The sequence below is a fragment of the Lynx canadensis genome, chromosome B4, assembly GCF_007474595.2.
Source record: "Lynx canadensis isolate LIC74 chromosome B4, mLynCan4.pri.v2, whole genome shotgun sequence".
NCBI lineage: Eukaryota > Metazoa > Chordata > Mammalia > Carnivora > Felidae > Lynx > Lynx canadensis.
This window is the reverse complement of record NC_044309.1, coordinates 88,998,662-89,026,593: the sequence shown is the minus strand read 5'-3', so window position 1 is coordinate 89,026,593 and position 27,932 is coordinate 88,998,662. Positions and strand designations below refer to the sequence as shown.

The 27,932-nt window shown below is 41.0% G+C and overlaps 1 protein-coding gene across 1 annotated transcript in view; it reads right to left on the bottom strand.

The window, feature by feature from the left end:
- Positions 1-27,932, bottom strand: part of SRGAP1 (SLIT-ROBO Rho GTPase activating protein 1) — a 154,190-nt gene that overhangs the window by 34,875 nt on the left and 91,383 nt on the right. The window contains exons 10-16 of the mRNA XM_032593791.1: positions 25,830-26,027; positions 25,015-25,099; positions 18,065-18,092; positions 12,252-12,354; positions 8,248-8,308; positions 7,891-7,968; positions 5,503-5,637 (exon numbers count right to left, since the gene is read on the bottom strand). Of these exons, the coding sequence (XP_032449682.1) occupies positions 5,503-5,637; positions 7,891-7,968; positions 8,248-8,308; positions 12,252-12,354; positions 18,065-18,092; positions 25,015-25,099; positions 25,830-26,027 (688 nt within the window). The remainder of the gene's footprint in view (positions 1-5,502; positions 5,638-7,890; positions 7,969-8,247; positions 8,309-12,251; positions 12,355-18,064; positions 18,093-25,014; positions 25,100-25,829; positions 26,028-27,932) is intronic.

The window sequence follows — 27,932 nt, the reverse complement described above, 5'->3', positions numbered from 1 at the left end:
TAATTTTCTGCATCTTTTTATAGCTTTATAGGTGAAATTATGTATGATAAAAGAGTCAAGGGGTGTTTGGATGGCTTGGTTGGTTCCATGTCTGACTTCAGCTCAGGTCATGATCTCATGGATTGTGAGTTGGAGCCCCATGTCGGTCTCTGTGCTGACAGCTCAGAGCCTGCTTTAGATCCTCTGTCTCCCTCTCTCTCTGCCTCTCCCCTGCCTTGCACACACACATTCTCTCAAAAATAAATAAGCGTTTAAAAAAAAAAAAGGGTCAAAAAGAAGGTTGACTATGAACAGAATGGATCATTCAGTTCCACTTTGGCTTAAAAAGAAAAAAAAAGTTGTGTGTGCCCACGAATACAAAAAGAGCAGAAGGAAGTGCAAGAAAATGTGTACATACCATTGAGTCTCTGAGTAGTGGCATTACGTGGGACAATATTTTGTTTCACACGCTTTTTGTGTACTTGTCAAGTAGTCTCAAAGACTACATGTTGGTATTGTAGTAGGTAAAAGACCCCCTTAAAAAGGTTTCCTCATGCTCAAGGAGTCACCTGGATAACAACACATAACGTAAAATGAAGTGCAAATGTGTCCTCTGGTTTCCCAGCTCCGAGGCAGCCAGGAAAGACCACAAATTGCTTGAATAGCTCTTGTAGGGCAAGTCCTGTGGACTTCTGCCCTAGGGAATCTCAAGGCCATGGTTTATGGCCATTCTAGGAGCTGCCCAGAATGTGTGGGCACACTCTGGAGCACTTACAAAACCATTCACAAAGTGCATGGTTTAAAAAAAACAAACAAAAACAATCCTCGGTGAGAAACTGAGACACTACCAAGTACGTCACTTCAAATTTAGATTGCACTGGAGTCTACCAGGTGTTCATCCAGGTAAGTAATTTTTAAAAAGAAATATGCAGCGAATTGGGGAATGAATAGTGCACATTAAAAAGAGCACGTGCATGCGTGCTAATGCCAATTTTCTTTTACCGCGTACATTTGCAAGCTTCCAAAGAATGTAGTATTTACGGACATGAGAATGGCACAATAACAACTCACCATTAAAAAAAAAAGTCTTGGGGCGCCTGGGTGGCGCAGTCGGTTAAGTGTCCGACTTCGGCTCAGGTCACGATCTCGCGGTCCGCGAGTTCCAGCCCCGCATCGGGCTCTGGGCTGATGGCTCAGAGCCTGGACCTGCTTCCGATTCTGTGTCTCCCTCTCTCTCTGCCCCTCCCCCGTTCATGTTCTTCTCTCTCTGTCCCAAAAATAAATAAAAACGTTGAAAAAAAAATTAAAAAAAAATCTTCCCCCAAATTCTCCAAAAAATAAGCAAAAAGTAGTAGGTAACCAGACAGCTATGTAAACTCTTAAAAAAGATGAAAAGTGAAGATTTTTCTATACAAAGTAAATACCACATGAAATTACTTTAGTAGGAAAAATCAGTCCAATTATAGCAATGCCAGGAGAAGATGACACGGATATAAACAATCAACCTACATGAGATCTCTCTCTCTCTCTCTGTGCTTCTATTACATACTAACTTAGATTGCATTTATTTGTAAATACCTTAGCTCTCTTACTACTTTTTTAAACCTCTTGAATGCAAAAATCAAGTCTTTGAATCCCTAGAAAGTTTTGCACACTGCAGACAATTAATCAATGGTTCACATGATCAAAAACTGTAATGTCAGTGAAAGGATATAATGATGAATGACGTATTATACCACTCTGAAAGAATTGATTGAAAATCCAGAAAAAAAACATGGTATATACATCAGGGTCACACTGGTATGAGAAAAATGCTTGCCTAGAGATAAATCAATAATAGCTAGAAATCCTCTCCTTTTTAAGAGATTAGATGTTGGAAGAAAAGGGGTTGTTATAAACAGCGCCACTGTACGTTCTTGAAAAACCTCCTATTCTGCAAAAATGTGCACTAAAAATAACAGGACTTCTGGGGAAAAGTAGGGTTGGGACACACTGCTCAATACCTATGCAACTTTGTAACTCTAGCACTAACAGTAAGTAACATTGACAGTACTACCTAAATGACTAGCACAGTTAAATCTGTAACTAACCAGCATCGCTACTCTCTAGCGTCCTTAGCAACCTTCAATGGTTGCTTCATTAAATGAAGGCAGGGACTCCTGCCTTTTTTTTTTTTTTTTATGTTTATTTTTGAGAGAGAGGAGAGAGAGAAGGGCAGAGAAAGAGGGAGACATAGAATCCCAAGCAGGCTCCAGATTTCGAGCTGTCAGCACAGAACCCAACGCGGGGCTTGAACCCACAAACCATGAGATCATGACCTGAGCTGAAGTTGGATGCTTAACTGACTGAGCCACCCAGGTGCCCCAGTTCAGATTTTCATAACCACAATAATATTTTTTGTTCAATGAAAGTATGAAGTGATTTTACAACACTAACTGACAGGGCAGTCCAATGCACTTTATCCCACTGGTGCATGTAAACATGTATGTTGATAAGATGTATGTACCTAGAAAACCACCGAGCCTTGTAGAGTGCTTATTATTTTTCCAGATTTAACTTTCTGGCTAGGATATTAGGAAAGTCTCTGAACAAGGCCAAAGGAGAATTCCAGAAGTGTGACACCTCCTTTTCAGTTCTTTCCAGCTGGGTCATAGGCCTACTGTGGTGACTCAGGCTATGTAAGGGCCTTGGAATGGACACACAAGGCACAGTTCTGAACCCCACACAAGACATCAGGCTGTGTGAGGTGGGGGTGGAGACAGAATTACGCCTGGTGAGTTCATCCTCAACAAGAGCCAGGATTTTAGGCCTGAATGCCGACAAAAGAATTCCGGTGAAATTTTGGTGGCATTCAACGACTATGAGTGATGTACTTACTGTGTACCTGGAATTAATGATGCCAAGCATTAGGGCTACAAAACTGAATAATCTGTCAAGACCTCGCAGGCCTGTGCAGCTCACTGTAGGCATTTCAGTGAACATACTCTTTGCTAGGCACTCCTCCTGGTATCTCACGTGGATAAGCTCATTTACTTCTCAGCCCTGTGATATGTGGTCTGCTGTTCTCCCTGTTTTATTTTTGTGAAATGTTTACTTATTTTGAGAGAGAGAGAGAGAGAGCGCGAGCACACAAGTTGGGGAGGAGCAGAGAGAGAATCCCAAGCAGGCTTCACACCGTCAGCACAGAGTCTGACACGGGGCTCGATCTCACATATGGTGAGATCGTGACCTGAGCTGAAATCAAGAGTTAGACGCTCAACTGACTGAGCCACTCAGGCACCCTTATTCTCCCTATTTTATAGCTCATGAATCTGGGATGCAGAGAGCTTAAGAAATTTGCCTAAGGTCACATAGCTGGTGAGCAATTTGAACCCAGGCTATTTGAGTTGAAAGCCTACATTCTTAACCTCTTCCCTGAATTCTCTCTGTAGCACAGAGAAGGAGGGGTTAAAAACGCTAATGTGGGGCATTAAGAAAAACGACAGACCTATGTACACAGTGGAGGAGACAGGGACTAATTCTGCGAGGGGGTATGGGAACGACGACATGCTGAAAGGGTGCCGGGCCAGCAATCCTTCAAGCAGATGTCACATGGCTACCAGGGACAGTAGACCACACGGCGTGGGCAAAGGCACGGAGATGGGCGATGGCCCAGAATGCTGCAGCTTGTGGTGTGAAGTACACAGCCCAGGGGTGGCAGAGGGAAGTGTGGACAAGCAGAAAGAGACCAGATAGAGAAATGACTCAGTTCTATGAAATGGTCACACCAAGGAGCTCATCTTCTGGTGGGAAATATTGAAAGAGGTTTTAAACGAGAGTGGTGGGAACAATACGACCAAATCTGCCCTGTGGGGTCTAGCCACGGTGTGAAGGACAGAATGACACGGGGAGGGGGTGGGTAGGAGGGAAGAGTTGGCAGGATCCGGAAGTAGGGACTGACTCCACTTGGCAGACTGTTAACAGCAGTCCCAGTGGAAGCCAAGTCACTGGCACTGGGAGTGGGGAAGGAGGGATGAGCTGGGAGAGTTTCTGATGGTAGGAGGACTTGAGGACTGGGGGGCGAACTAAAGGGTGGGTTGGGCAGGTGGGGTAAGAAGGTTTCTTAATTTTTTTTTTAATTAATTAATTTTGAGAGAGAGAGAGAGAGAGAGAGAGAGAGTGAGCGAGCACATGCATGAGGAGGGGAGAGAGAGAGGGAGAAGGAGAATCCCAAGCAGCCTCTGTGCTGACAGCCCAGATGCAGGGCTTGAACTTGAACTACGAACTGTGAGATCATGACCTGAGGCCAAACCAAGAGTTGGACATTTAACTGAGCCCCCCACCCCAGGCGCCCCGAGGCAAGCTTGATTCTTATGCAGGCCCTCACTGTGGGATTTGAATCAGCTCTAGACCCTTGCCTGGGAACTGGGGCTTTAAAAAGGCATCCTGTGGGGCGCCTGGGTGGCTCAGTTGGTTAAGCCTCCCACTTCGGCTCAGGTCACGATCTCATGTTTCATGAGTTCAAGCCCCCCATCTTTGGATCCTCCTTCTCTCTCTGCTCCTTCTCCACTCACACACACTCTCTCAAAAAGAGATAAACATTAAAAGCCACATGCATTTTTATTTTTATTAAATTTTTTTTTAACATTTTATTTTTGAGACAGGGAGAGACAGAGCATGAACAGGGGAGGGGCAGATAGAGAGAGGGAGACACAGAATCTGAAACAGGCTCCAGGCTCCGAGCTGTCAGCACAGAGCCCGACGCGGAGCTCGAACTCACGGACCGCGAGATCATGACCTGAGCCGAAGTCGGCCGCTTAACCGACTGAGCCACCCAGGTGCCCCCACATGCATTTTTAGATGTACAGAACTCGGTATGGTTAACACCTAATTCCGGGCATCATTATTTTCACCTTTCCTGTAGTGTCAACCCACCCCCCCAACCCCGCCTCTGCCGCCGGAGTAACACAGTAATGCTGTTTACCTGCTGATGATTCTCAGTTGTGTGATACATCACTCATAGTCCCACAGCACCTTCGCCTATTAGCTGGGGATGCCCACGGACAGATAATTACCACCTGGTGTCTGCACTGTACTGATGATCATTTATCTCATTTTACTTTAGTTCTCGACGTAATGTTCCAAGATGGGTAAATTACTCCACTCTTAAGATTGGTGGAGAAAACCAAGAACCAAGAGCCAAAAAGAAGTTACATTCCATGTTACAACTTCCCCCTCTCCCTTAGCTGTCGGTTGGCACCTGCCTTTCTGCTTTATTCCAGTCACTAAGTGGGACGCTCTCGGGCTCTATGGAACTTGCGGGTGGGTGTTCGGGAGCAAAACCCACTCAGCTCAGGGCGAGGCCACAGCTGGAGGATGACTCACATCGTATCCAGAAAGAAAACAAACGGTCTCAAAAATCTGGTGGTCAAGGGGTAGTGGTTAGGGGAGGATATGCGGAGAGGGGCCGCTGCCTTTCCAGGAAATTGTTGAGTGAAACAATTCTTGTGCGAAAAGACTTTAAAAAAAAAAAAATCCACTTACTGATACAAGAAATCAGATCGTTGAATCTTTCCTTAGGAAAGAGGGGGTTTTCCAGCCCACGGAAATACAGCTTCAGAACGCCAGCAACGGAGTTAATATCATGGTTACTCTGGTCATCAGCCAAAGGGTTTTCACCTATATAAAAAAAAAAATCAGTTACATGCACAGTGCTTCTTTTTCTTCCTCTGAATAAAGATATATTTCTGTACTCACACATGTTTCTATATATACATGTATCTTTTAATTTCACTTTATGAAAGATTATATAGTACTAAAATTAAACTAATTGGTTTAGATATCCCAACCCATGATTAACCTAAAAATAGTTGGTTAAAATAAAGCTTTTTAAAAAATCTCAGGCTACCAAATAATCCCTTACAAGTTACCCATATCTTAAAATAAAATATTGTGGGACTTGTAGTTAAAATCTAATCTTAGCTTGACATGAATTCAAATACTACACTCTGTGTTTTTTATCCTACTGGAAAAAGACACAATATAGATACAATATCAGAAATATTATAGGATGCACCTAATTGTGAATGCCTACAATTATATAAACATTTCCCAGTGGCACGGTGCTGTTCACGGCACATTTGAAAGCTGCCTTCAGCAGTGGGAGATTCTGAAATCAGATAGAGGAATTTGAAAATGTACCCTTACTAGTACCGAGGGATTTGTATAAAAAGTACAAATTTAAAAAATATATCCCAAATATGAAATTATATCATTCTTTATGGTAAGCAGTTTTTTTTTTTTTAATTTTTTTTTTCAACTTTTTTTTTTATTTATTTTTGGGACAGAGAGAGACAGAGCATGAACGGGGGAGGGGCAGAGAGAGAGGGAGACACAGAATCGGAAACAGGCTCCAGGCTCTGAGCCATCAGCCCAGAGCCCGACGCGGGGCTCGAACTCACGGACCGCGAGATCGTGACCTGGCTGAAGTCGGATGCTTTAACCGACTGCGCCACCCAGGTGCCCCTATGGTAAGCAGTTTTAAAATTTACATAACTGGCCTGGCTATTCCACGTCCCTGAGAATTAAACTGAGATAAAATTCTTGAGAAGCTCAACATAACATGCAGCCTTAAGTCAAACTCCATTTTTTATTCACAGGTCTGTTCTGAAGTTCAGAAAAATTGTACACTGCGTTTTAATTTTCTTTCTTTTTTTTTTTTTTTGGCCTCTTGGGGCAGTTTATTTTCAGGGACCTGGGATTCCTTTTTCTCTGGGAAATGATTGAACACAAATTCACCATTTTTTTTTTCTTTCCCACAGAGAGAAAGCCTCACCCAAAGAGATCACAAACAAGTAACAAAATACCAGGGGGATTTCCAAGGAAAAATAATAAAGCATTTTGCCTGTGGTAACTGGCACAGAAAGTGACGCTTTAGACACTTCAGCTTATGCTGAACATGGTTCATAGAAGAGACTGGGAGCATGTGGCTGCTGAGAGAGAAGGCTGTTCTGCTCCACACATCGTATCAGAGAACTTAAAACAGAAAAGACAATCTGGAGCCAAGTTGATCTCTTCCACCAAGATTTCAAACTTTCAAGGGCTCTGTGACAAAGGAAATGAGACTGAGAGAGAGAAGCCCTGTCTCCAGGCCATGATACCCCCCACTCTGCATGTTCAGCCTGACTTTCAAACAGATGAAGGAAGGTACAGATTTACCCAGGAGTCCACAGGACACAAATCATCATAATTGGGGAGCATCAGTAACTAAGAGCCATCACTAACGAGTTAGGCATTTGCAGTGATTATACCACATCCCCACACCAAGTTGGAATCTTGCAGATGAGGAACCTGAGACCTAAAGAAGAGATGAGTAGCTTGACCAAAATCAAATGATTAGTAAATCAAAGGGTCTGATTTGATTCTGGGTCTGCCTAACACTAACGTTAGTCTACGGCTTTGCTAATTATAATGTGTGGATTAACAGTTCAGTAGGATTTATTTGAAGCCAATTATGAACAAACGTAAGGTCACAGGGAAGGAGTCTGGGGGTGGTGATAAGAGGGAGGAAAGCATTTCTGACAAAGGACACAGACATGTAGCTGGGATGAGTCACCTCCAACGCCTGCCAAGTAGGCCCAGGGCTATCGGGCTATTCTTCTAGAACCCTCTCACGTGCCACCTTTGACACATGCTGAGGATTACCAATGCCAGTCCTAAACCAGGATATAAAGCTCATACGTTTTTGTATACTTGATTACAAAATTTTATGATTTTGGCTTCATTTCTCCGCTATTCCAAATAGCTTCCTATCTCAACATCCAAAATGAAATGAGAGGTTCCGGACATACGCAGAATGAGCATGCCACTTCACTCTGCGGCAAATGATGGCTTTTTAACATGATTTCTTTGTAGGTATACACAGGCAATTACCTCTCTCAAATGAATTTTTAATATCATTGACTTCCACCTGGGAACCAGACACTCTGAAAATCCCCTGATGCTGAAGACCTAAAGAGAAAAGAAGAGGAAGGGGATGAAAAATTTCCATCACAGATTCCAGGTGCCCCTTTCCCCAGTAATCAAATGTTTAACGGAAAGCACATTCACTGAAATATTTCCACTGATTATTTTTTTTAAATAAGAATTTCAGAGGTGCTTGGCTGGCTCAGTTGATGGAGCATGTGACTCTTAACCTGGGGGTTGTAAGGTTGAGCCCCACATTGGGTGTAGAGATCACTTAAATAAACCTTAAAAAAAAAAAAAAGAATTCCATAGTTTAGGGCTTACCATAGAGATTGATGAACCGAATACAGCTTTCCACAATGAGGGGGATAATCTGTCCTGAGTCCTGGGTAAAGAGATGGAAAGCACTTAACCACAAAAGAGAGGCATAAATCACACACAGTAATAAAGCTCGCAGTTTGACCCTACTTAAAGAGTGATTTTTATTCTTTTTAGATGATCATTTCCAAATACATCCCCCTCTAAAATATTCAACAAAGGCCAAAAATCAAATTATATTTAACCAAAGGTAGATTTCAGTTCTGGAGCAAACCAAATTAAATACATTTAAGGTAATTCTGTTTCAATCTACTCTGTTGTATCTGGAGATGTCAGTGCTAATTCATCTCTTTTCCTTATATTTAGGCTCACACATCAAAGTGAATATGTGAATCATTCATTTTTTTAAAAGGTTATTAGAAGTAATTAATCTAATGGACCTAAGAACAACTCTCTGTATTCTAACCTTAGCATCTTAGGACTATCTTAGGTGGCCATCTTACGGCCATCTTGGTCACCAAACACAAACATTCAGCCATTTTGGGATCCTCTCTGTGACATCCCTGAGAGTACACCACCATTTGGATGACAACAGTTATTTAAAAAAAAAAAAAAAAAAAAAAAAAAAAAGCTTATATGTTTCCAGATGCAGGATATGATGATTGCTTTATAGATGATTATAATGTGTCATATATTTATTTGGTCTGCATCAGAACTTACTCATCGATTTTTCATCGTTATTTTTACATGTTTTAAGAATTACGAAAAAACTGCACAAATGCACATCCCATTAAATCTTGCTTTCTTAGGAAGGGGCAGTTTTTGGCCTTCTTTCCCCACTTCTTGTAATCCAGTCAGTGCATTCTTCACTCTACAGTCAGTGAACAAATGTGAACCCTGGAACTTTTTAAAAACATGTACAGGATGACAGAGGAGATCAAGGAGCTGCTGAGGTCACAGTTAAACATGTATCAATGCCATGCACTCCATGTAGTTAAAGAAGGTTACGGGCTGTGGAGTTATTTTCTGTGTACTTTTAAAGACTATGCTCTTTTACGAATTAGATCTTTATAGGAAACATGGAGATTCAAAATGATTAGCAGACATCAGGTACTAATTCATGAGGAATTTTATTCTGAAACACAAGAAGAATTTGGTTGTCTTAATACATTAGAACAATTCAGAACCCACTAACCTTTCCAATTAAGCAAAAGGGGAAGGCTTGGGGACAATGCAGCTGAGCAATTTAAACTATTATTCCTAAAACGGGTAACACACTTCTCGAGGAATAGTTTTATTTTAGGTTTTAAGACCATCTAATCAGTCTGTAAACCAGTTAATGCTTCAATTACTTCTGGAGCCTGCATTAAGTTTCTCTCATTAGTTAAATTGTTTTAGGGATGTAAACTCTATTAATTTCTTAGAGAAGGTCCTTAAAGATAAAAACCCTTTTTAGTGTGACTAGTTGGTTCAAGAATAGCAATGTAATTACATCAAAACTTACTGAATATGTGAGGGGATTTTTCTTTAAGATATGTGTGCTTTAAGGGAAGTAACCCTTATATGAACAATTCATTTAACACTGTACTCTAGAAGAACAACAAATATTTAAAGGCAAGTGATAAAAGGAGAACATTAGTTTGCACCTCTGCTGAACTTAGTATTAAAAGCATAAAGAATAAAATGTTATTAAAAGAAAAATGTTTGCACAAAGAGAGTTCTCCATAAAATGTCTTAAGTTTTTATATGATTCAAAAATATTTCCATCTTCACATTTACTCAGGTAATTGCTAATCTTGTGCTGATCATCTGTATTCTATTCTGATATGATGAATTTTGTGGTCAAAAAATAGTGTGTGTATTAATTTAATTTCATGGATGCCAAACGTGTTGGTAGAAAATATTTTATAAGAAGTGAAACAATGGGGGGCGCCTGGGTGGCGCAGTCGGTTAAGCGTCCGACTTCAGCCAGGTCACGATCTCGCGGTCCGTGAGTTCGAGCCCCGCGTCAGGCTCTGGGCTGATGGCTCGGAGCCTGGAGCCTGTTTCCGATTCTGTGTCTCCCTCTCTCTGCCCCTCCCCCGTTCATGCTCTGTCTCTCTCTGTCCCAAAAAAAATAAATAAATGTTGAAGAAGTGAAACAATGGGCTGTGCTCCATCTATCATTCAAATAAATCCCTTTGTGCCTCGATTTTCCCATGGGAAAAAGGAAAAGTGGTTTGCTCTTGTTGTCTCACGGTGGTATTGTGGGGACGTCAACTGATCAAGCAAGTCCCAGAAGCACAGAGATCTCTGTATCCATTGTTTTACTGCTAAGACCTAAGATTCTTTACATGCCATCTGGGACACCAAGGGGCTCACAGAAGTGTATTTCCCATAATAGATGGTTTGCTCTTTCTTTACTACCTAAATTCGGGTTCTATTAACTGTTCTTAATAAAAAATCTCTTTAAAAAGGTAACGGGAGTTGTCCTATCACCTTAAGCAGTCATTCTTGGACTGTTATCCAGTGCCATGGGATCACACACTTGCCTCTTTGAGTTTTCCTCTATCCTTCCTCTGCACATCTCAGCGCTCTCATCTCATCTGCCCTTCTCTCCATGTCATTTGCCCCTGCTTACAGGCGGCAGGCTGGGAAACTAGCTAATCAAGTTTGACAAGAATTTTATATTAAATTAGAGCCAATCAGGCTCTTTGGAGGCTTATGGCAGTGGGTTTGTGATTGTGATTTAGGTTGTCCGGTGGCTTCTCAATGCCAAGGTGAAGGGCTCAGTTTTAAGGCAGCCAGAGGTTTCTAATCTCTGTGTGTACGTGTGTGTATGGATGTATCTGTCCATGTGTAGATGCCATATGCACACACACATTTTTTTAGCCATTAGTGCACAATATTTGATACAAGATCTGTCTTTAAAGAAACTAAGCCATCTGTAACATATTATCAGGGAGGTTAGTAATGATGTAGTTTCCTACGTAAGTTTAGCCTTCTGAAACTGTCGTAAAATGTTAGCCACGAAAAAGAAAGCTCTTCTCTTTTTTGTCTAATTTACGTGAGGGTCCACAATCCAGTATTGCTGTGCATTTGGTATTTAACACTGGTTTGCCTTAACAAGAGCCCTTGGCTTGAATTTGGTACAACTGACAAGTATGTAAAGACTATTTATCCAGTTTTGTTAGAGAAGACAATTCTTCCTCAATCAGTGTTTGATTTCTGTAATCCCTTTTGATAGTAAATAGGTAGGAATCTATAAAGAGTGAAGCCTGTTTTTAAACCTAATTTCCAACTGCAAACATTGTTCTTTTAAAGACCTTAAAAATCTAATTAAAGCCAAGCATGATGATGGTTTGAAAATGATACCAAGAGCAAAAGAGGCTGTGCCCTCGCCTCCCTTTGCACTATACCTGATGTCTCGCGTGCGAGTTCCTTCGTCCTCGGCTAGAAGCATTATCAGAAATACAGGATGAAAAAGAAGACAGAGTAAACACAGCAGAGATACAAGATCTAGACCACAGGGTCTTACAATTTATCCAATATAATGAATTCCTCAAGTCATGGGAAATCAAGACTCTTGCTGTTCAGAGCTACCCTAACAATGTACTTTAAAAATATATTTTGTGCCATCTAATTTGTGCGAGTAAATATTTTACACTGTCTGTTAACTAAGTCGAATTTAAATAAATTAAATAAAAAACATACAAGACCAAAATATTTTATCAGGTAGCTCTTTTCCTTTTTGCACAAACTATGGCTTTTTTTTTTTTTTTTTTTTTTAAATAAAGAGGGCTTTCTCTTTTGCCAGCATAATACTACCCACATTTATTTCCTCTTCTGAAGGCACTCAAACCAAATATTCTTTCCTCTCTGACTTCAGGAAATATTATATTGATTTTCTGGGAAAGCAAAGAGCCCCAGGACAGACTTGGACATAATGACCTGCCTCTTCTTACGAGAGGCTGAGACCATTATAGGCAAGAAGCGTGGAGATCAGCCACCCAAACAGCTGGTGCCAGTACCTTGACGAATGTTTCCAAATCCCCATTAAACAACTTAGCATTATACTGTGAGCGGGGTCTGGACTTCCTGTGTTTCTGGGGCTTAGGGGGAACATTTGGAGGCCTAAGGGAAGGGAATATAATTACTGAGCATGGCAGAAATCAAACAATGAATGAAACCCCCACAGGTGACATCAAAATTACAAAACAGGAATTCTTGTGTTCCCTCCCCACCCCTACCCATGGGGAAAACAGTTCTTCCCATTTCCCATTCACTTACTTTTACTTATGTGATCAAAAGCCATACAAACTATTCATTCAGAGTACTCTTTTCTTATATGCTGTATTTGATATGTGTTTGCTAGATTGTTTAAAAATGGAATTGTGAGCTATCTGGCCAAGTGTTACTTGCCAAACTCCACTTGCTTACGGGTCACACAGAAGACACAATGAGTCATAAAAATTAGGGCTCTTGACAAATCCCAGTATGAGAAAGTAAATGTAATTATTTTTACTTAACAACTAAAATATCGCATCTTTTCAATATTCCTCAGATATTAACGGGGTTTTAGTTTATGCAAAAGTTAACTATCAACGGAGTCACAAGTGAAAAAATGAGTTTGGTTTCAATGCTCTTTCAGGGCAGTAGATAGAGGCTCATATGAATTATTAGTTCTTCATAACAAACTGTCTCATCACTTAAATATTTGTAGAGCATTAGGATGCACCCCTTATTCTGTTCTGGACTCTCTCCATCTCCAGTCTGTTTGCCTTGGTGGCTAAGTTAGGGTCTCTAACATACACACATGCAGTGTTCTGCATGCTATATTTAGACCCTGCCTCGTCTTGCCCTGTAGTGCAGATAGGGAACTTCTTCTGTTCCTCTTCCTTGAGAGTAAAGCGAGCCAGAAGTGCCTGACTCAGCTGTGCCTTCTTCAGCTGTGCTGAATGGAATACAGGGAAAAATAGTCCCAAGAATTTTCTTCAGACATTCCTATTTTAACTCCCTAATTGGAAGGCTTAGATGAGGGTGTACATCGCACTTGAAAATCAGGTCAAGTCCTTCATTATGCTGCCAACTGTCTGGGAAGAATTACCTTTTTGGTTCATTAAAGTTCAGAAAGGCCGGTTTAGAAACAAAATCCTAAGAATATGAGGAAGCCTGACTAGATTTGTAAGACATTACACCAATCTATCAAGAGAGGTGGAGGTATAAATTTCATTTAAAAAAAAAAAAAAGATGAGCACTGGGCGTTGTATGGAAACCAATTTGACAATAAATTTCATATAAAAAAAAAAAAGAGAGAGGTAGGGGAGCAAATTTGACAGCCTTCCACAGCCAAATTCTAAGACTCGACTAGCAGGTGGGCTCAGAGGACTGATGGGGTGTGCAGCAAACAGCACCTGAAGCCCCATGTGCTTGACAGGTTACAAGGAGTCTTTGCAAGCATCTAGAAACAAATATGGAAACTTCTATCAGGCAGCACGTCATGTCCTGCCCCAGTTGGCTCTTCTGAAATCTCATCTGCACACCGAATTGTGTCATTCGTGGGGGAAAGCGTCACGTAGGCATAAAAACCAAAACAACTACCCATCAAGGAGCTTAACCTTATGTGCCTGGTTTCATCCACTCTTTTCATTATTTTACAAGTGTTTTAAATACGGACTATTTTTATTCCGGTGTGGTGAGGCCAACAGATCAGAGGTTAACGGTTACTGAAAAGATAGTGTGTTTCCCACACTTCCCAAGAGGAGGGGGCCATGCTACTACATGGGGTGGGGTGGGGTGGGTCCGTGGGGAAGCACTGCAGTCAGTGAGGAGGCAGAGGGAGTGAGAGGAAGTACGTGCAATGGTATAGGTTTCCACGGGAAGGAATGGGCAAGGCAGGGTAAACGGGTTAGGACTGGCTAGTTTGAATAAGTTTGGCGGGCTCTGGGGAACAGTTGTCTGGCACCTGGCTGTCACTAGGGAAGGGGAAGAGTCACCGTGAATGTGACAGCCCCGTAAAGGATGCGGTTGGGGTTACGGGTCTGGACGAGTCGGCTCGGCAGACGTGCAAGCACCACCTTTACTATTCCTACGAATTGGCTAACCTTGGGAGTGGCAGTTCCTCCAAGGTGAGCAAGGCCCCGAGATATCAGAGCATCAACTACTGAAACTGGAAAAAATGGTTACTACAGGGTCCAACAGAGATGCACATTTGGTAATATCTGGAGCAACTGATGACACTGAAGGGGTAAGAGCACAGGCTCATTCTGTTTGTTCGCAGATTCATAGGACAAGCAAATCTTGTAGCTCGAACCAAAGCCCCTTTGTAGGGCTAGACAGTCATTCCTGCATGACTGAGACATGCAGAGTGGCTCCTGGTTGGGGCAAATGAAGACCTGTCTTTTGAATTGTCTCCCACAGGCCTGAAGATGGCCTCTCTTGATGATTCTAAGTTATGAGGCAAATGTGAAGACACTACTGTTGTGAGAAACCTGAGATGAAAACAAACTGCCCGAGGGCTTCTCAAAGTAACTTCTATGGCAACGTGGCTCATCAGGAAGCCGGCACACGATGGCTCTGCTTCACCATGTACACATCAGGTGAAGAGAATCAGGACCAGGCCATTCAACATTTGGATTATCTGACCAGTTCTGGTTTGGTGCCTGCCACACAGCTTCCTTAATCTGGCCTCCTATGGAGGATGCCCACGTGAATGAGAGAAAGCACGAGTGAGGTTAATGTACGTATCTAGTCTGTCTGGCAATGACAGTTCTCAATGCAAATTAATATATTTGCATTTCTTCACATTTAAAAAAAATTTTAAGTGTTTTTTAAAAGCTTATTTATTTATTTACAGAGAGAGAGAGAGAAAGAAAGAGGGAGGGAGGTAATTCCAAGCAGGCTCCATGCTGCCATAACAGAGCCTGATGCACGGCTTGATCCCATGAACCATGAGATCAAAACCTGAGCTGAAATCTACAGTCAGAGGCTTAATCGACTGAACCACCCAGGTGCCCCTAAAACACCTTTTTGTGAAGTGCCTTACATTACTTATAACATAGAGACGACAGGTAAAAGAGTTGATAGTACAAAGAGATAATATATATGAAAAAAACTCCATAAACACAAAACACAAAAGGCCCCGAATAGCCAAAGTAATATTGAAGAAGAAAACCAAAGCAGGAGGCATCACAATCCCAGACTTTAGCCTCTTCTACAAAGCTGTAATCATCAAGACAATATGGTATTGGCACAAAAACAGACACACAGACCAATGGAATAGAATAGAGAACCCAGAATTGGACCCACAAATGTATGGCTAACTAATCTTTGACAAAGCAGGAAAGTGTATCCACTGGAAAAAAGACTGTCTCTTTAGCAAATGGTGCTGGGAGAACTGGATAGCAACATGCAGAAGAATGAAACTAGACCACTTTCTTACACCATTCACAAAAATAAACTCAAAATGGATGAAAGACCTGAATGTGAGGCAGGAAACCATCAAAACACTAGAGGAGAAAGTAGGAAACAACCTCTGTGACCTCAGCCACAGCAATTTCTTACTCGACCCATCTCCAAAGGCAAAGGAATTAAAAGCAAAAATGAACTATTGGGACCTCATGAAGATAAAAAGCTTCTGCACGGCAAAGGAAACAATCAACAAAACTAAAAGGCAACCAATAGAATGGGTAAAGATATTTGCAAATGACATATTGGATAAAAGGCTAGTACCTAAAATCTATAAAGAAGTCACCAAACTCCACACCTAAAAAAAACAAATAATCCACTGAAGAAATGGGCAAAAGACATGAATAGACACTTCTTCAAAAAAGACATCCAGATGGTCAACAGACACATGAAACAATGCTCAACGTCACTCCTCATCAGGGAAATATTAATCAAAGACACTGAGATACTACCTCACGCCAGTCAGATTGGCTAAAACGAACAAACCAGGAAACTATAGATGCTGGAGAGGATGTGGAGAAACGGAAACCCTCTTGCACTGTTGGTGGGAATGCACACTGGTGCAGCTGCTCTAGAAAACAGCGTGGAGGTTCCTCAAAATATTAAAAATAGATCTACCCTATGACCCAGCAATAGCACTGCTAAGAATTTACCCAAGGGATACAGGAGTGCTGATGCATAGGGGCACATGTACCCCAATGTTTCTAAGCAGCGCTTTCAACAATAACCAAATTATGGAAAGAGCCTACATGTCCATCAATGGATGAATGGATAAAGAAGATATGGTTTATGTATACATTGGAATACTACTTGGCAATGAGAAAGAATGAAATCTGGCCATTTGCTGCAATGTGGATGGAACTGGAGGGTATTATCCTAAGTGGAATAAGTCAGTCAGAGAAGGACAGATACCACCATGTTTTCACTCATATGTGGATCCTGACAAACTTAACAGAAGACCATCGGGGAGGGGAAGGGGGGAAAAAGTTACAGAGGGAGGAAGGCAAACTATAAGACACTCTTAAATACAGAGAATTGGAGGTTGATGGGAGGTGGGGGAGAGGGGAAAGTAGGTGATCGGCACTGAGGAAGACACTTGTTGGGATGAGCATTGGGTGTTGTATGGAAACCAAGTTGACAATAAACTATATTAAAAAACATTTACTTTCATTCATTCATTCATTCATTCATTCACTTATAGACAGAGAGAGACACAGACAGAGAATCCCAAGCAGGCTCCATGCTGCCAGAACAGATCCCAATGTGGGGCTGGATCCCAAGAACCGTGAGATCAAGACCTGAGCTGAAATCAAGACTCAGAGGCTTAACGGACTGAGCCATCCAGGCACCCCTAAAAAATCTTTTTTTGAAGAGCCTTACATTTCTTATAACATAGAGACAACAGGTAAAACAGTTGATAGTACAAAGAGATAATATATATGAAAAAAGCTCCATAAACTGCAGAAGTAACATTCCTCTTTGTCACTGACGCAAGGAAGAAAAAAACCCTCAGTATTTTTGTGAAGTTCAGACAAGTCACTAGCTGTATCTTCCTAGTTGGTTCACCAAGAAGAGAAGCTTCCTTTTGAATAAATTGCCCAGTAGAAACATACAGAGCCTTGAAAATCAACTTGCCAATTACTGCCCCCCCCCCCAGTGTTCTAAATTCTGCTCGCCTTAAAAGAGAACTCAGCTTCAAGAGTACAAAGTCTAGATACGCCAATTAGAATAAATTCTGGCTGTTATACAAATGCTGGCACAGAAAAATAAAAGTTGCACATTTTCCCCAACCCAGATCAGAATCTGCTTCCAAAAAGGCTTTTCTCAGCAGTGGCTTCAAAATCCCTTCATGAATGAAAAAAAGGGGGGGAAAAAAAAAAGAAAAAAATGTGCAATACAGCTATAGTATTAAATTTTCATCTTTTAAGTGAAAGGGGTAAGAAGCTAAAATCCTGAGTATTCAGTAGAGTTCTAAGTGTTATAGGACATAAGGAAAAGTAGGAGCAAAAAGTAACTCATCATGCTTTTCATTTGCTAACACACTAGATGTGTACATAATGTTGCTTCTTAATTGAATTCTCAAATCAGACTATTTCCAGAAACTTAAAGTGTTTTGGATTAAATAAACCAAACCCATCTGATTTAGGTCTTTCTTAAGGAGTCTTACAATCACACTGGGAAACCCTCCAATCGGCCAGAGCAAATTTGGTTTTGTGAGAACCCCAAACATGTCATGTTACTACGTTTGGTTGAGTCAAAATGATCTTCCATGTTCATTGGCAAAGTATGTTCATTCTCACAGTGCTGAAATGGTTGCTTGTTGTAAAGGAAAAAAAAAAGGTGAGACACAATGAGTTATGATGAAACATTTGCCTACCTTGTAGTCATATATTCAGCTTTATGACCTGCAGAAAAAAATTAAAATAAGTAAATTGAATGGAATCAGTGGAATGCATTTGGTAATCTTTTGAATCACTTGTCCCTTATTTTAAGATGCTGAGTTTATAATAATTACAAATTTTATGGTGGAAAGCATTAGGATAGCATATGATAGACAAGTAAAGTCAACACAGTATTTCATAAAATCTATACCTAAAATTTAATAAATCCTATAGATTGGAAAAATATGTTTCACTTGGCAATTTGAGGCAAGGGTATTTATTTATTTATTATTTAGAAAACATGAAATAGCTGTTGGATCTTCAGTGTAAGTTTAACGATGAAATACACAAATAAAACACACCCAAGATTCGAATGTTAATTATTTCCTGTGTCGTGATTGATACATGGGGAAAATAAGGTGGTCAAATAGGGTTGGGAAAACTCAATTTTCTTTATATTAAGTTGGGGTTCTTTCTATATTACACCGTCAGGTGCAAAGCTGCATTTTATAATCAGAAATGACATTTGCAGATACTAAGTACAAAGATATTATATTATGCTACATTCTACAACCTATACACTAATAGCATCTCACAGAGTTCCCTGTCATGTGAAACATGAGGTTCTTCTTCCATATTCTGGCTTCCTGACTCGATTTAAACATCAGATCTGTATTTTTGTAGTGCTTCTACAATCTGTGCTAACTCCAAGTGTGAATGTGCCTGTGGTTGTTGTCTGCTCTTTCTCACATGTGGGGTGCAGCTGTGGAAGGGGTGTGGAGGAGTGACCCATTCCACCGGTTTGTTTGCTGAATGATGATATGGTCTTGAAACAGCCTGAAGTTAGAGCTAACAGAGAGAGGTCACGTTGCGGCACTCACAGGTACGCCCCACCCATCGTATCATAACAGAATGATTCAGACTTGTGGGGCGAGGCCAATATAACAATTGTAGAGAAACCCGGCTTGTTGGAAATGGTGAAAGAACACTCACAGGCGACAGAGTCTTTTGCTCTATTATCTACTTTTGAAGAACAAGCGATGAAGTATTTGAGGGGCGCCTGCGTGGCTCAGTCAGTTGAGTGTCTGACCTTGGCTCAGGTCATGATCTCATGGCTCGTGAGTTCAAGTCTCACACAGGGGTCTCTGCTGTAAGTGCGAGAGCCCGCTTCAGATCCTCTGTCACCCCACCCAACTCTCTGTCCCTCCCCGCTTGTTCTCTCTCTTTCTCTCTCAGAAATAAACATGGGGGAAAAAAAGAAACCAAAGTATTTGATTAATATCTATTTACTAAATGGGGGGCAACAGTTAATATCTGAAAATACCTTCCTCAAAGCAGACTCAGGCCACTGTATGTCTAGTAGAATTGTGGGCCATGACTTGGAGTCAGGGTGGGAGGAAAGGAGAACAATCTGATTTTCTCCCCACTACTCAACTCTATCTTTCAACTCTAAGCCCCTTCCCTTTTGCTACTTTGGGGGACAAGAAAAAGGAGAAGGTAGACAGAGATCTCCAGAGTAATTGGTAGCTACTCCTAAGTGGGAGAGACAGTCTACTAGAAAGTGGGGAGGGCAGTGAGCTGAGTGTGGCAGGTGATGTCTTACTGGCTATCCTTTAGCACAGGGTTAAAGCACAGACAGAAGACAGGGCTGGAGATGAAGATTTGAGAGTCCCCACAATCTAGGTTGTTGTGGGGCCACAGGAGCTAGCTGAGATCACCCAGGATGAGTCGGTAGAATAAGCAAACGGTGGGGGGTGGGGGTCACCATTTGGTTAAGCTCGGTGGTGGCTCAGTCGGTCAAGCGTCCGACTTCAGCTCAGGTCATGATCTCACAGTTCATGGGTTCGAGCCCTGTGGTGGCTCTGTGCTGACAGCTTGGAGCCAGAGCCTGCTTCGGATTCTGGGTCTCCTTCTGTCTCTCTGCCCCTGCCCCACTTGTGTGTTCTCTCTCACAAAAAATAAATAAACATTAAAAAAAAATAATGAGCAAATGACTGAAGGCAGAGAAACTTGCTGGCCTGTGCTGTAGTCATGTTGCATACTTTATTATCACACAAGTATGACATAAAGTGTATTACTAACAACAGTAAAAACAGCAATGATGTCCAATACTTATTAGACACTATTCTAAGCACTTCCTATACACTAACTCACAATTTTAACAACAACCTTAGGAAGTAGGTACTGGCTCTTTTTATTTTATGGGAGAGACTGAGCACACAGTAGGTAAGTGACTTGTTCAGGGTCCCACTGCTAGTATGTGATGGGTCTGGCCTGAGGGTCCAGGTTTGTTTTAAATCTAGACCTAAGCTCCCAAGTAATATATTGTAACAATACAAGTCTTGGGACGCCTGGGTGGCTCAGTTGGCTGAGTGTTGTTAAATAATAACAATACATAATAAAATAAAAATGTAAGTTTTATTCCCTAGCAAATACTTTGAAAGATCCTAAAAGAAAGGTACAGATTATGGCCTATGCTCTGTCCCACAGGGCTAAAGTCATATACAAAGCACTAAAAAGATTTACTAAAGTATATAATACATATTAAGTTAAAATTTTAAAGTATCTATAAAATTAAACTGGATAACAGAGACTAATCACTTTTAAGTGATTCAGTGATGAAAACACTAATAATTCCTTAGAAATGAAATGTTTTGTATAACTGAAAAATTTTGCTACTTTTGTTAAAATATCCCAACCAAATATTCTCTAGATTTAGAAAAAGATCACATATTAAATGGCTTAAAAACATTTTGCTCCACCCTTCCATGGTTAATAGTATGATATAAAAAATTAAAAACCTATAAAAGACACATTTCGATTAATGAACCAAGAGCAAGCTTCACAAAAACTATCATTCATATTGTAACTGCCCACCACTTCCATTGTTTTGTTCAGCTAATAGTACTGAGTGTGCCTCAACTGATGAATGAGGTTTTATTTTTTAATCAGTATCATCATTAATAGATCAATAACACACAAGCTTAGAAGAAACTGCTTCCCAGAGAAATGTGAAAGCTTCCAGTGGTTTGAGGATTAGATTTCAATCACTTTGTTTGGAAGACTATTTAATTATTAAAAACAACAGACAACTTCTTTCCCCACCCCCACCCCATCCCACACTCTAAGCCATTTGGAGGGGAAAAAAAAAAATGACCCATGACCCAGGATTATCTTGTTCTTGCTGAAACACCTACATTGACTATTCTGACCATTTCACTTGGGAATTAAGAAGTGAATTATTTTTCACACTCAAGTGTATTTTATCATCACAGACCAAAATGGAAAACCAAAATATTGTTTGGTGGCGATCTGAGATTAAAAACAGACAAAAAAATCCCAACTAGATGAAATATTTAAAATGTGCACAGCTCAAACTGAATGGAGGCACCCACGATTGGGTCCCTAATGAATGACTGATGAGGACTCCCAGAGTTTTCAGTCCTTTTTCTTTCTTAAGAATACATTGCTTTTCGGGGCGCCTGGGTGGCTCAGTCGGTTAAGCGGCCGACTTCAGCTCAGGTCATGATCTCGCGGTCCGTGAGTTCGAGCCCCGTGTCAGGCTCTGTGCTCACAGCTCAGAGCCTGGAGCCTGTTTCAGATTCTGTGTCTCCCTCTCTCTGACCCTCCCCCGTTCATGCTCTGTCTCTGTCTCAAAAATAAATAAACGTTAAAAAAAAAATTTTTTTTAAAAGAATACATTGCTTTTCTAAAAAATGTAATTATTCACAATCAGCTTCTTGTTTGAAAGTATGTTTGTACTCCTACTCAAAGACAGGAAATGGATTGGATGAGGATAACCCATTTAATTCCTTGATCAAGATACCTTATGTCCAGGTCTACAAACAATCTAACATGGAACTCAGCTTCCAGAGTCAAGTTTTCTGTGTTTAAGGGAAAACTGCACTGATACTTACACCCCCCCGCCCCCTTGACTCCAAGGTTGCACACAAAGAAGCCAGTGTGAACATGAAGGCTCATTATAAGAGGAAAAAGAAACAATTTCAGTGCCTCAGTTTTGTGGATGTATACCTCATTTACTATATTGACATAACTTCTCCGATTTAAAAACAAAGGACATCACAAAAGGATATAATAGTATTGCTGAAGGATGCTGAAGAAGGTGATGACTTTGGTCTTAACGACTCATTATGTGTTTGCTTTCATTTCGATAGTTTTCAAAGATTTGGAATTCTCAATTTTGACAGTACCCCTTTAAGAGCCCAGTCTAGTTGTTTTGCAACGTTGTAAATCAAAGGACTTACTGGGCCGCTGGTAGGCTGCCAAAAGCAAGCAGTAAGACAGGCCAAACACATGTCTGTAGTTACAGTTTCAGCTGTGTACGATCAACTGCTAAATCCCTGGGTTAGGCTCTATTTGTTTTACTATGAAGGCAGTTTTTGCAGCAGTGAGTCTAGCATAATTCAGGGATGTGAGTTTTATATAAAAAAGTCAGGACTGTCCCCAAACACACCATTGAATCCCGTGCTACTAACCTTATTTAGCCAAACCCAGACTTGGATTCCTTCGTAAGGGCTCACCGTTGGATTATCTCATTGTGGGACAGGCGCCATTAACTCTCCCAGTCTCCTTTGGTATCAGCCTATTAACTCGAACGGGGCTTGCAGGGAGAGTCAGGGGGCTCACAACGGTCCAGCTAAAGGCGGGCACATTCTCCAGGCCCAGCTTTTCTCTGGGCAAAGCTGCCAGCATCGTGGCAAGGCAGTGACCAACAAGTGGTGTGGAAGGCTGCCAAGCCCGCACATGGGGTAGGGCCGGGGAGCATAAAGGTCTTCGACAAGTGGGCAGAGGCTGGTGTGTCTGATGCCACTGGAGGAGAACCATCCAGTTCCTGAATCAACCCAATCTGGGGACGGCCTGGTACACCCACACATGAATGTCACTATGATACCGGAACCCATTGAGAGAAATTCCAAGATAAAGAAATCCTGGCTTCGAGTTCACAGGGTACAAAACGGCTTTATGCATTACAGCAGCTAATGACGGACTCTGGCATGTGGATTCAGCAAATTGGTTAAAATATAGCCCTATCCAATAATGGCATGTAAAATAATATGAACCGTTGGGGCTTTCTCTCCGGGAGACATAGGGGAATCTATGTAGAATGAGTATCATAAAAGTTTCGGAATGTGATCCCAAGTGAATTAACACATGTGTCCGTATGAAGTGCCAAGAATGAATTCACCCACTACTTAATTCCCTCCAACTCACGGTTTCTAAAGTGGTACCAAGTCCTGTAGGGAAGGACTCTGTGCCTGTAAGCGTTCATCTACACTTACGATAATTGATGCTTCGGGACTGGCAACTGACCTTGGGGGCATCACTGAAATATCAGGCATTTTGTGGCAGATGGAAAAAATGATCTTATAGGATACTCTGAAGGGAAAAAAAAACAACTCAGGACATGATTCAAAGAAGAAAAAAGGCTTTTTATAAAAAGTTCAAGCCTCTATTATAGAAGAGTCGAAAGCCTTGTACAGGGAACATTCATATTCCCTTCACTTAGATTTCCCATTTTGCCACACTGGCCTTATTTCCTTCTCTCTTCTTCTCTCTTTATCTTTTTTTTTCCTGAATCATTTGAAAGTAACTTGCAAATGTTATGATACTTAGCAAGCATTTCTTAAGAATAAGAATCTTCCTTTATAATCTTAACACCGCTGTCATATCTAAGAAAATTAACATTAATTCAATAATGTCATTTAATATACAGTCTATATTTAAATTTCCCCAACTGTCCTTAAAATGCCTTTTGTTAACTTTTGCTTTTTTGATTTAGTATCTAATGACAGTTCACATACCGTATTTGGTTATTTTCTTTTTTAAGACACTGTCTAGTAGTTTAAATGTGAATTTTTTTTCCCTAAGTGCAATCAGCCTTTCATCTTACAATCTGGCATCCTTACTGTAATACATGGGAGACTTAGGTCATGATGACCTTTCTCCAAGTGGTCATTCCCTGGAGGAAACCAGGAGATAAGGTGATGAAAAAAACTTGGTTGGTAGGAAGGTTCTAGAATGGTAGGAGACAAGAGTTTAGGTCAAAGAGCAGCAACTTCTTTTTGGTCTGAGTTACACAACTCAGTCCCCTCATTTCCTACTTCCATCCATATTCTCTCACTTTTTATAACTTGTAACAAGATCTAGTGTGAATGCAAGATAAAATTACAGACTATGAGGCACTTAAAAAAGGGACTTTGCCTATATTTATCTTTTCCTTTTAAATTTCAAGAAGATGAAAAGGGAAACAATAACATTTACACTGTCCCTTTTGCCTAGAATCCCTTTTTTCTCCCATCAGCTTCCTCATCTGTAAAAATGTGGAAAGTAATAGCCCAGTTCAATACATAGTTTAGAACAATGCCCAGCACAGAGAGAGCCCTATAGAAGTGGTAGCTATTGCTGGTTTTGTTATTATTATTAGCCATAGCATTATACTTCATTAGGTTATTTCTCAAGTAAAATCAATGTCTCTGGGAAGGAAAACAAACAAACAAAAAAGTTTCCCAAACTGGTTTAACCAGTTTCTAGAGTCCAACAAGGCATGAGATGTGACAACAAATACTGGCCCACTGAAACGACTGGGGTGGAGCTGGAAGGGTGGAGAAGTCCCAGAGGGTAAGGAAGAAGTGTCTGGGTGCAGGGGCAGCTAGGAGCATCACGCTCTGCCGATCCTTCCTCTGGAGCTCTGTGTTGGCTTTTCAGCCCTCGCTAGACTTCCCTACTCTTCCTCCAGGTCAGCACCAAGCTTATAAAGAAGACAGTTCCAGGGAGAACTTGATTTTTACAGATACAGCAAAAGCCCAATCTAAACAGTGTTCTCTGCTTCTTCAAACACAAATCCACAGCTCACAGTCTTTATGGAGCAGATACGTGACACAGTACGTGGTCCATGTCACCTTCCCCTCTGTTTCAGATAACTGACCTTCTCCAAGGGTCCTCTGCAACAAGTCATGTTTGGCTTGAAGTTTTGTGATGAGATTACTACCTTCCAAATACTCCCGGAGTTTCTGCAAGAGGAAAGATTCGTTTTTAACTTAAAAATATATATTTCTCAAGGAACTTCCCATAGGATACCTATAATCCAGCTCTTTTATCTTCTAGATCCTAGAACCTTGCTCCTTGGAGTGTAGTCTGAACAGAACAGCAGCACCAGCCATCACGTGGGGGCCCATCAGAGAGCGGAGTCTCAGGACCCTCCTTCCCCAGACTTACTAAAATCAAAACCCGCATTTTAACAAGCTCTCCTGGTGACTATATACATTAAAATTTAAAAGTAGTTTTATAGCAGGCCTCTTTAAATCTGTTGGCCTCTCAGAATTATCCAAGGAACTTTTAAAAAAGTGCTAACTCCTGGAGCACCCGGGTGGCTCAGTCAGCTGAGTGTCCGACTTCGGCTGAGGCCATGATCTCACAGTTTGTGAGTTCGAGCCCCATGTTGGGCTGTGTGCTGATAGCTCAGGGCCTGAAGCCTGCTTCAGATTCTGTGTCTCCCTCTCTCTCTGCCCCTCCCCTGCTCTCACTCTATCTCTCTCTCAAAAATAAAATAAAAACATTAAAAAAAAAAAGAAAAGTACTAACTCCTAAATCCTATCTCAGACCAACAGAATCAGAACTCTGAGGGCAGACGAGGGTCCATATTTTAATAAAGGATCCCAGGTGATCTGGTCAACTCTAGAGGCTGTGTCTGGAGACCCCAGATCTGAGCCCCAAGAGTAGCTTGGGAAGTAACAGGCGCACCATGAAGTAGAACTGCTCAGTCTCCTGCTGGTTTGCTCTTCTCTTGGCGATACTGGGCTTACTCAGGTAGGTCTCAGAGACAGTAGACTTCACAGACTCTGTGGACCGACTGTGCTGGAAGCATTCAGAAACATCATAGTCCTCAATGGTGACCATATCTTGTATGGTCTGCAAGGTGGCTTCAGTTGTTTTCTTAACCTGGGAACAGGAACACATTTCGCACGTTACGACATTCTTTCGTGAATCACACGCTCAGTGAGAATCTACTCTGTCAGGCAGAGATGAGGACACAAGTCCTGCCCCAAGAAGTTCAGAGTCTACTAGGAAAGACAGACAGGTAAATAACACCCGCTGTCACCAATACAAAGACAGGCTCTCTTCTCCATTATCCTAAAGAGGTTATTACTTTGTATTTGAATCCTTAGAAAATTCATGTATCACTGGGTACTCTCTCAGTTACATTTTTTTTTCAAATAACCTTTCCAATTGGAAGTGAAAATACACACAGAAAAATATGCATAAGTGTATTGCTTGATAAATTACCAGAGTGAACACTTGTGTGACCACCACTTAGATCAAGAAATATAGTACATTGTGAAGATCCTCTCATTTCTCCCAACTACCACACACCTCTTTTTCCTCCCCAAAGGTAGTCATTATCCTGATTTCTAACACGATATATTAGTTTTAGCCTTTTTGTACTTCATATGCATGGAATCCTATAGCATGTATGATTTTTGTCTTCCTTATTTTGTGCAACTTTTTGTAGTAAGATTTATTCATTTCTTGGGAGTACAGTGTTTCATTGCGGAATGCTGGCTATTCATTGTAGGAATACCTCATAATTCATCCCTTTCACTGTTGATAGATGACTTATTTCTAGTTTTGGGCCACTGAGAGTAAGACTGCTATGAATTCATGCCATAGCATCCATGAGCAGAAGTGCTGCTTAAAGAGATTGTCAGACTGTTTTCCAGAACTGTTTTGATCTGTATTCCTACCAACACAGAGAATTCCTGTTACTCCACATCCTCAAGAATTGGTATTATCAGTTTTTAAATTTAAACCACGGTGTTGAGTATCTTATTGTGGTTTTAATATGCATTTCTCTGATGACCGAGACTGAGCTCATTATAATGTGTTTAAGGCAATTTGGATTTCCTCTTTTAGAAATACTTTGCTCAAATCTATTGCTCAATTTTCTACTGGGTTATGAGTCTTTTTCTTACTTATTTGTAGATATGGTTATGAGTCTTTTGTTAGTTATATGTGTTGCAAATATCACACTGTGCTCTGGTTTTTCACTTTCTATAGTATCTAGATGAACCATTAATGTAATCAATTTACCGATATCTTCCTTTATGATTAATGGTTTTTGTGTCCTATTTAAGAATATTTTCCTCAGAGCCATAAAGATATTATTCTATGTTATCTTCTCGGAGTTTTTTTTTTTTTTTTAATGTTTATTTATTTATTTTGAGAGGGGGAGAGAGCATGAGCAGGGGAGGGTTAGAGAGAGAGGGGCAGAATTGCAGGCAGGCTCCACACAGTCAGTGGAGAGCCTGAAGCAGGGCTTAAACTCATGAATCTGACCTGAGATCATGACGGGAGCTGAATGAAATCAAGAGTCAGAAACGTAACCAACTGAGCTACCCAGGTGCCCCTCTTCTAGGAGCTTTTTAATTTGCCTTTTAGTTTTGCTGGTTGTTTCCTTCGCTGTGCAGAAGCTTTTTATTTTGATGAGCATTTTTATTTTTTGAGAGAGAGAATGCATGTGGGGTAAGGGGCAGAGGGAGAGGGTGGAAGAGAATCTCAAGCAGCCTCCACGCTCAGTGTAGAGCCCAAGGCAGGGCTTGATCACACAATCATGAGATCATGATCTGAGCTGAAATCAGAGTTGGACGCTTAACCGACTGAGCCACCCAGGTGCCCCTATTCCTTATATTTTTAAGAGTAATCCCCCATCTTTAGAAATTGCTTTTAGCATGAGTCTGCGGGTGGTGAACTGTTTCTGTAGACTAGAAAATGTCTTTTATTTCACTTTCACTTATGAAACTTGTTGGCAGTTTATTTTCTTTCAATACATTGAAGATACCACTGTAT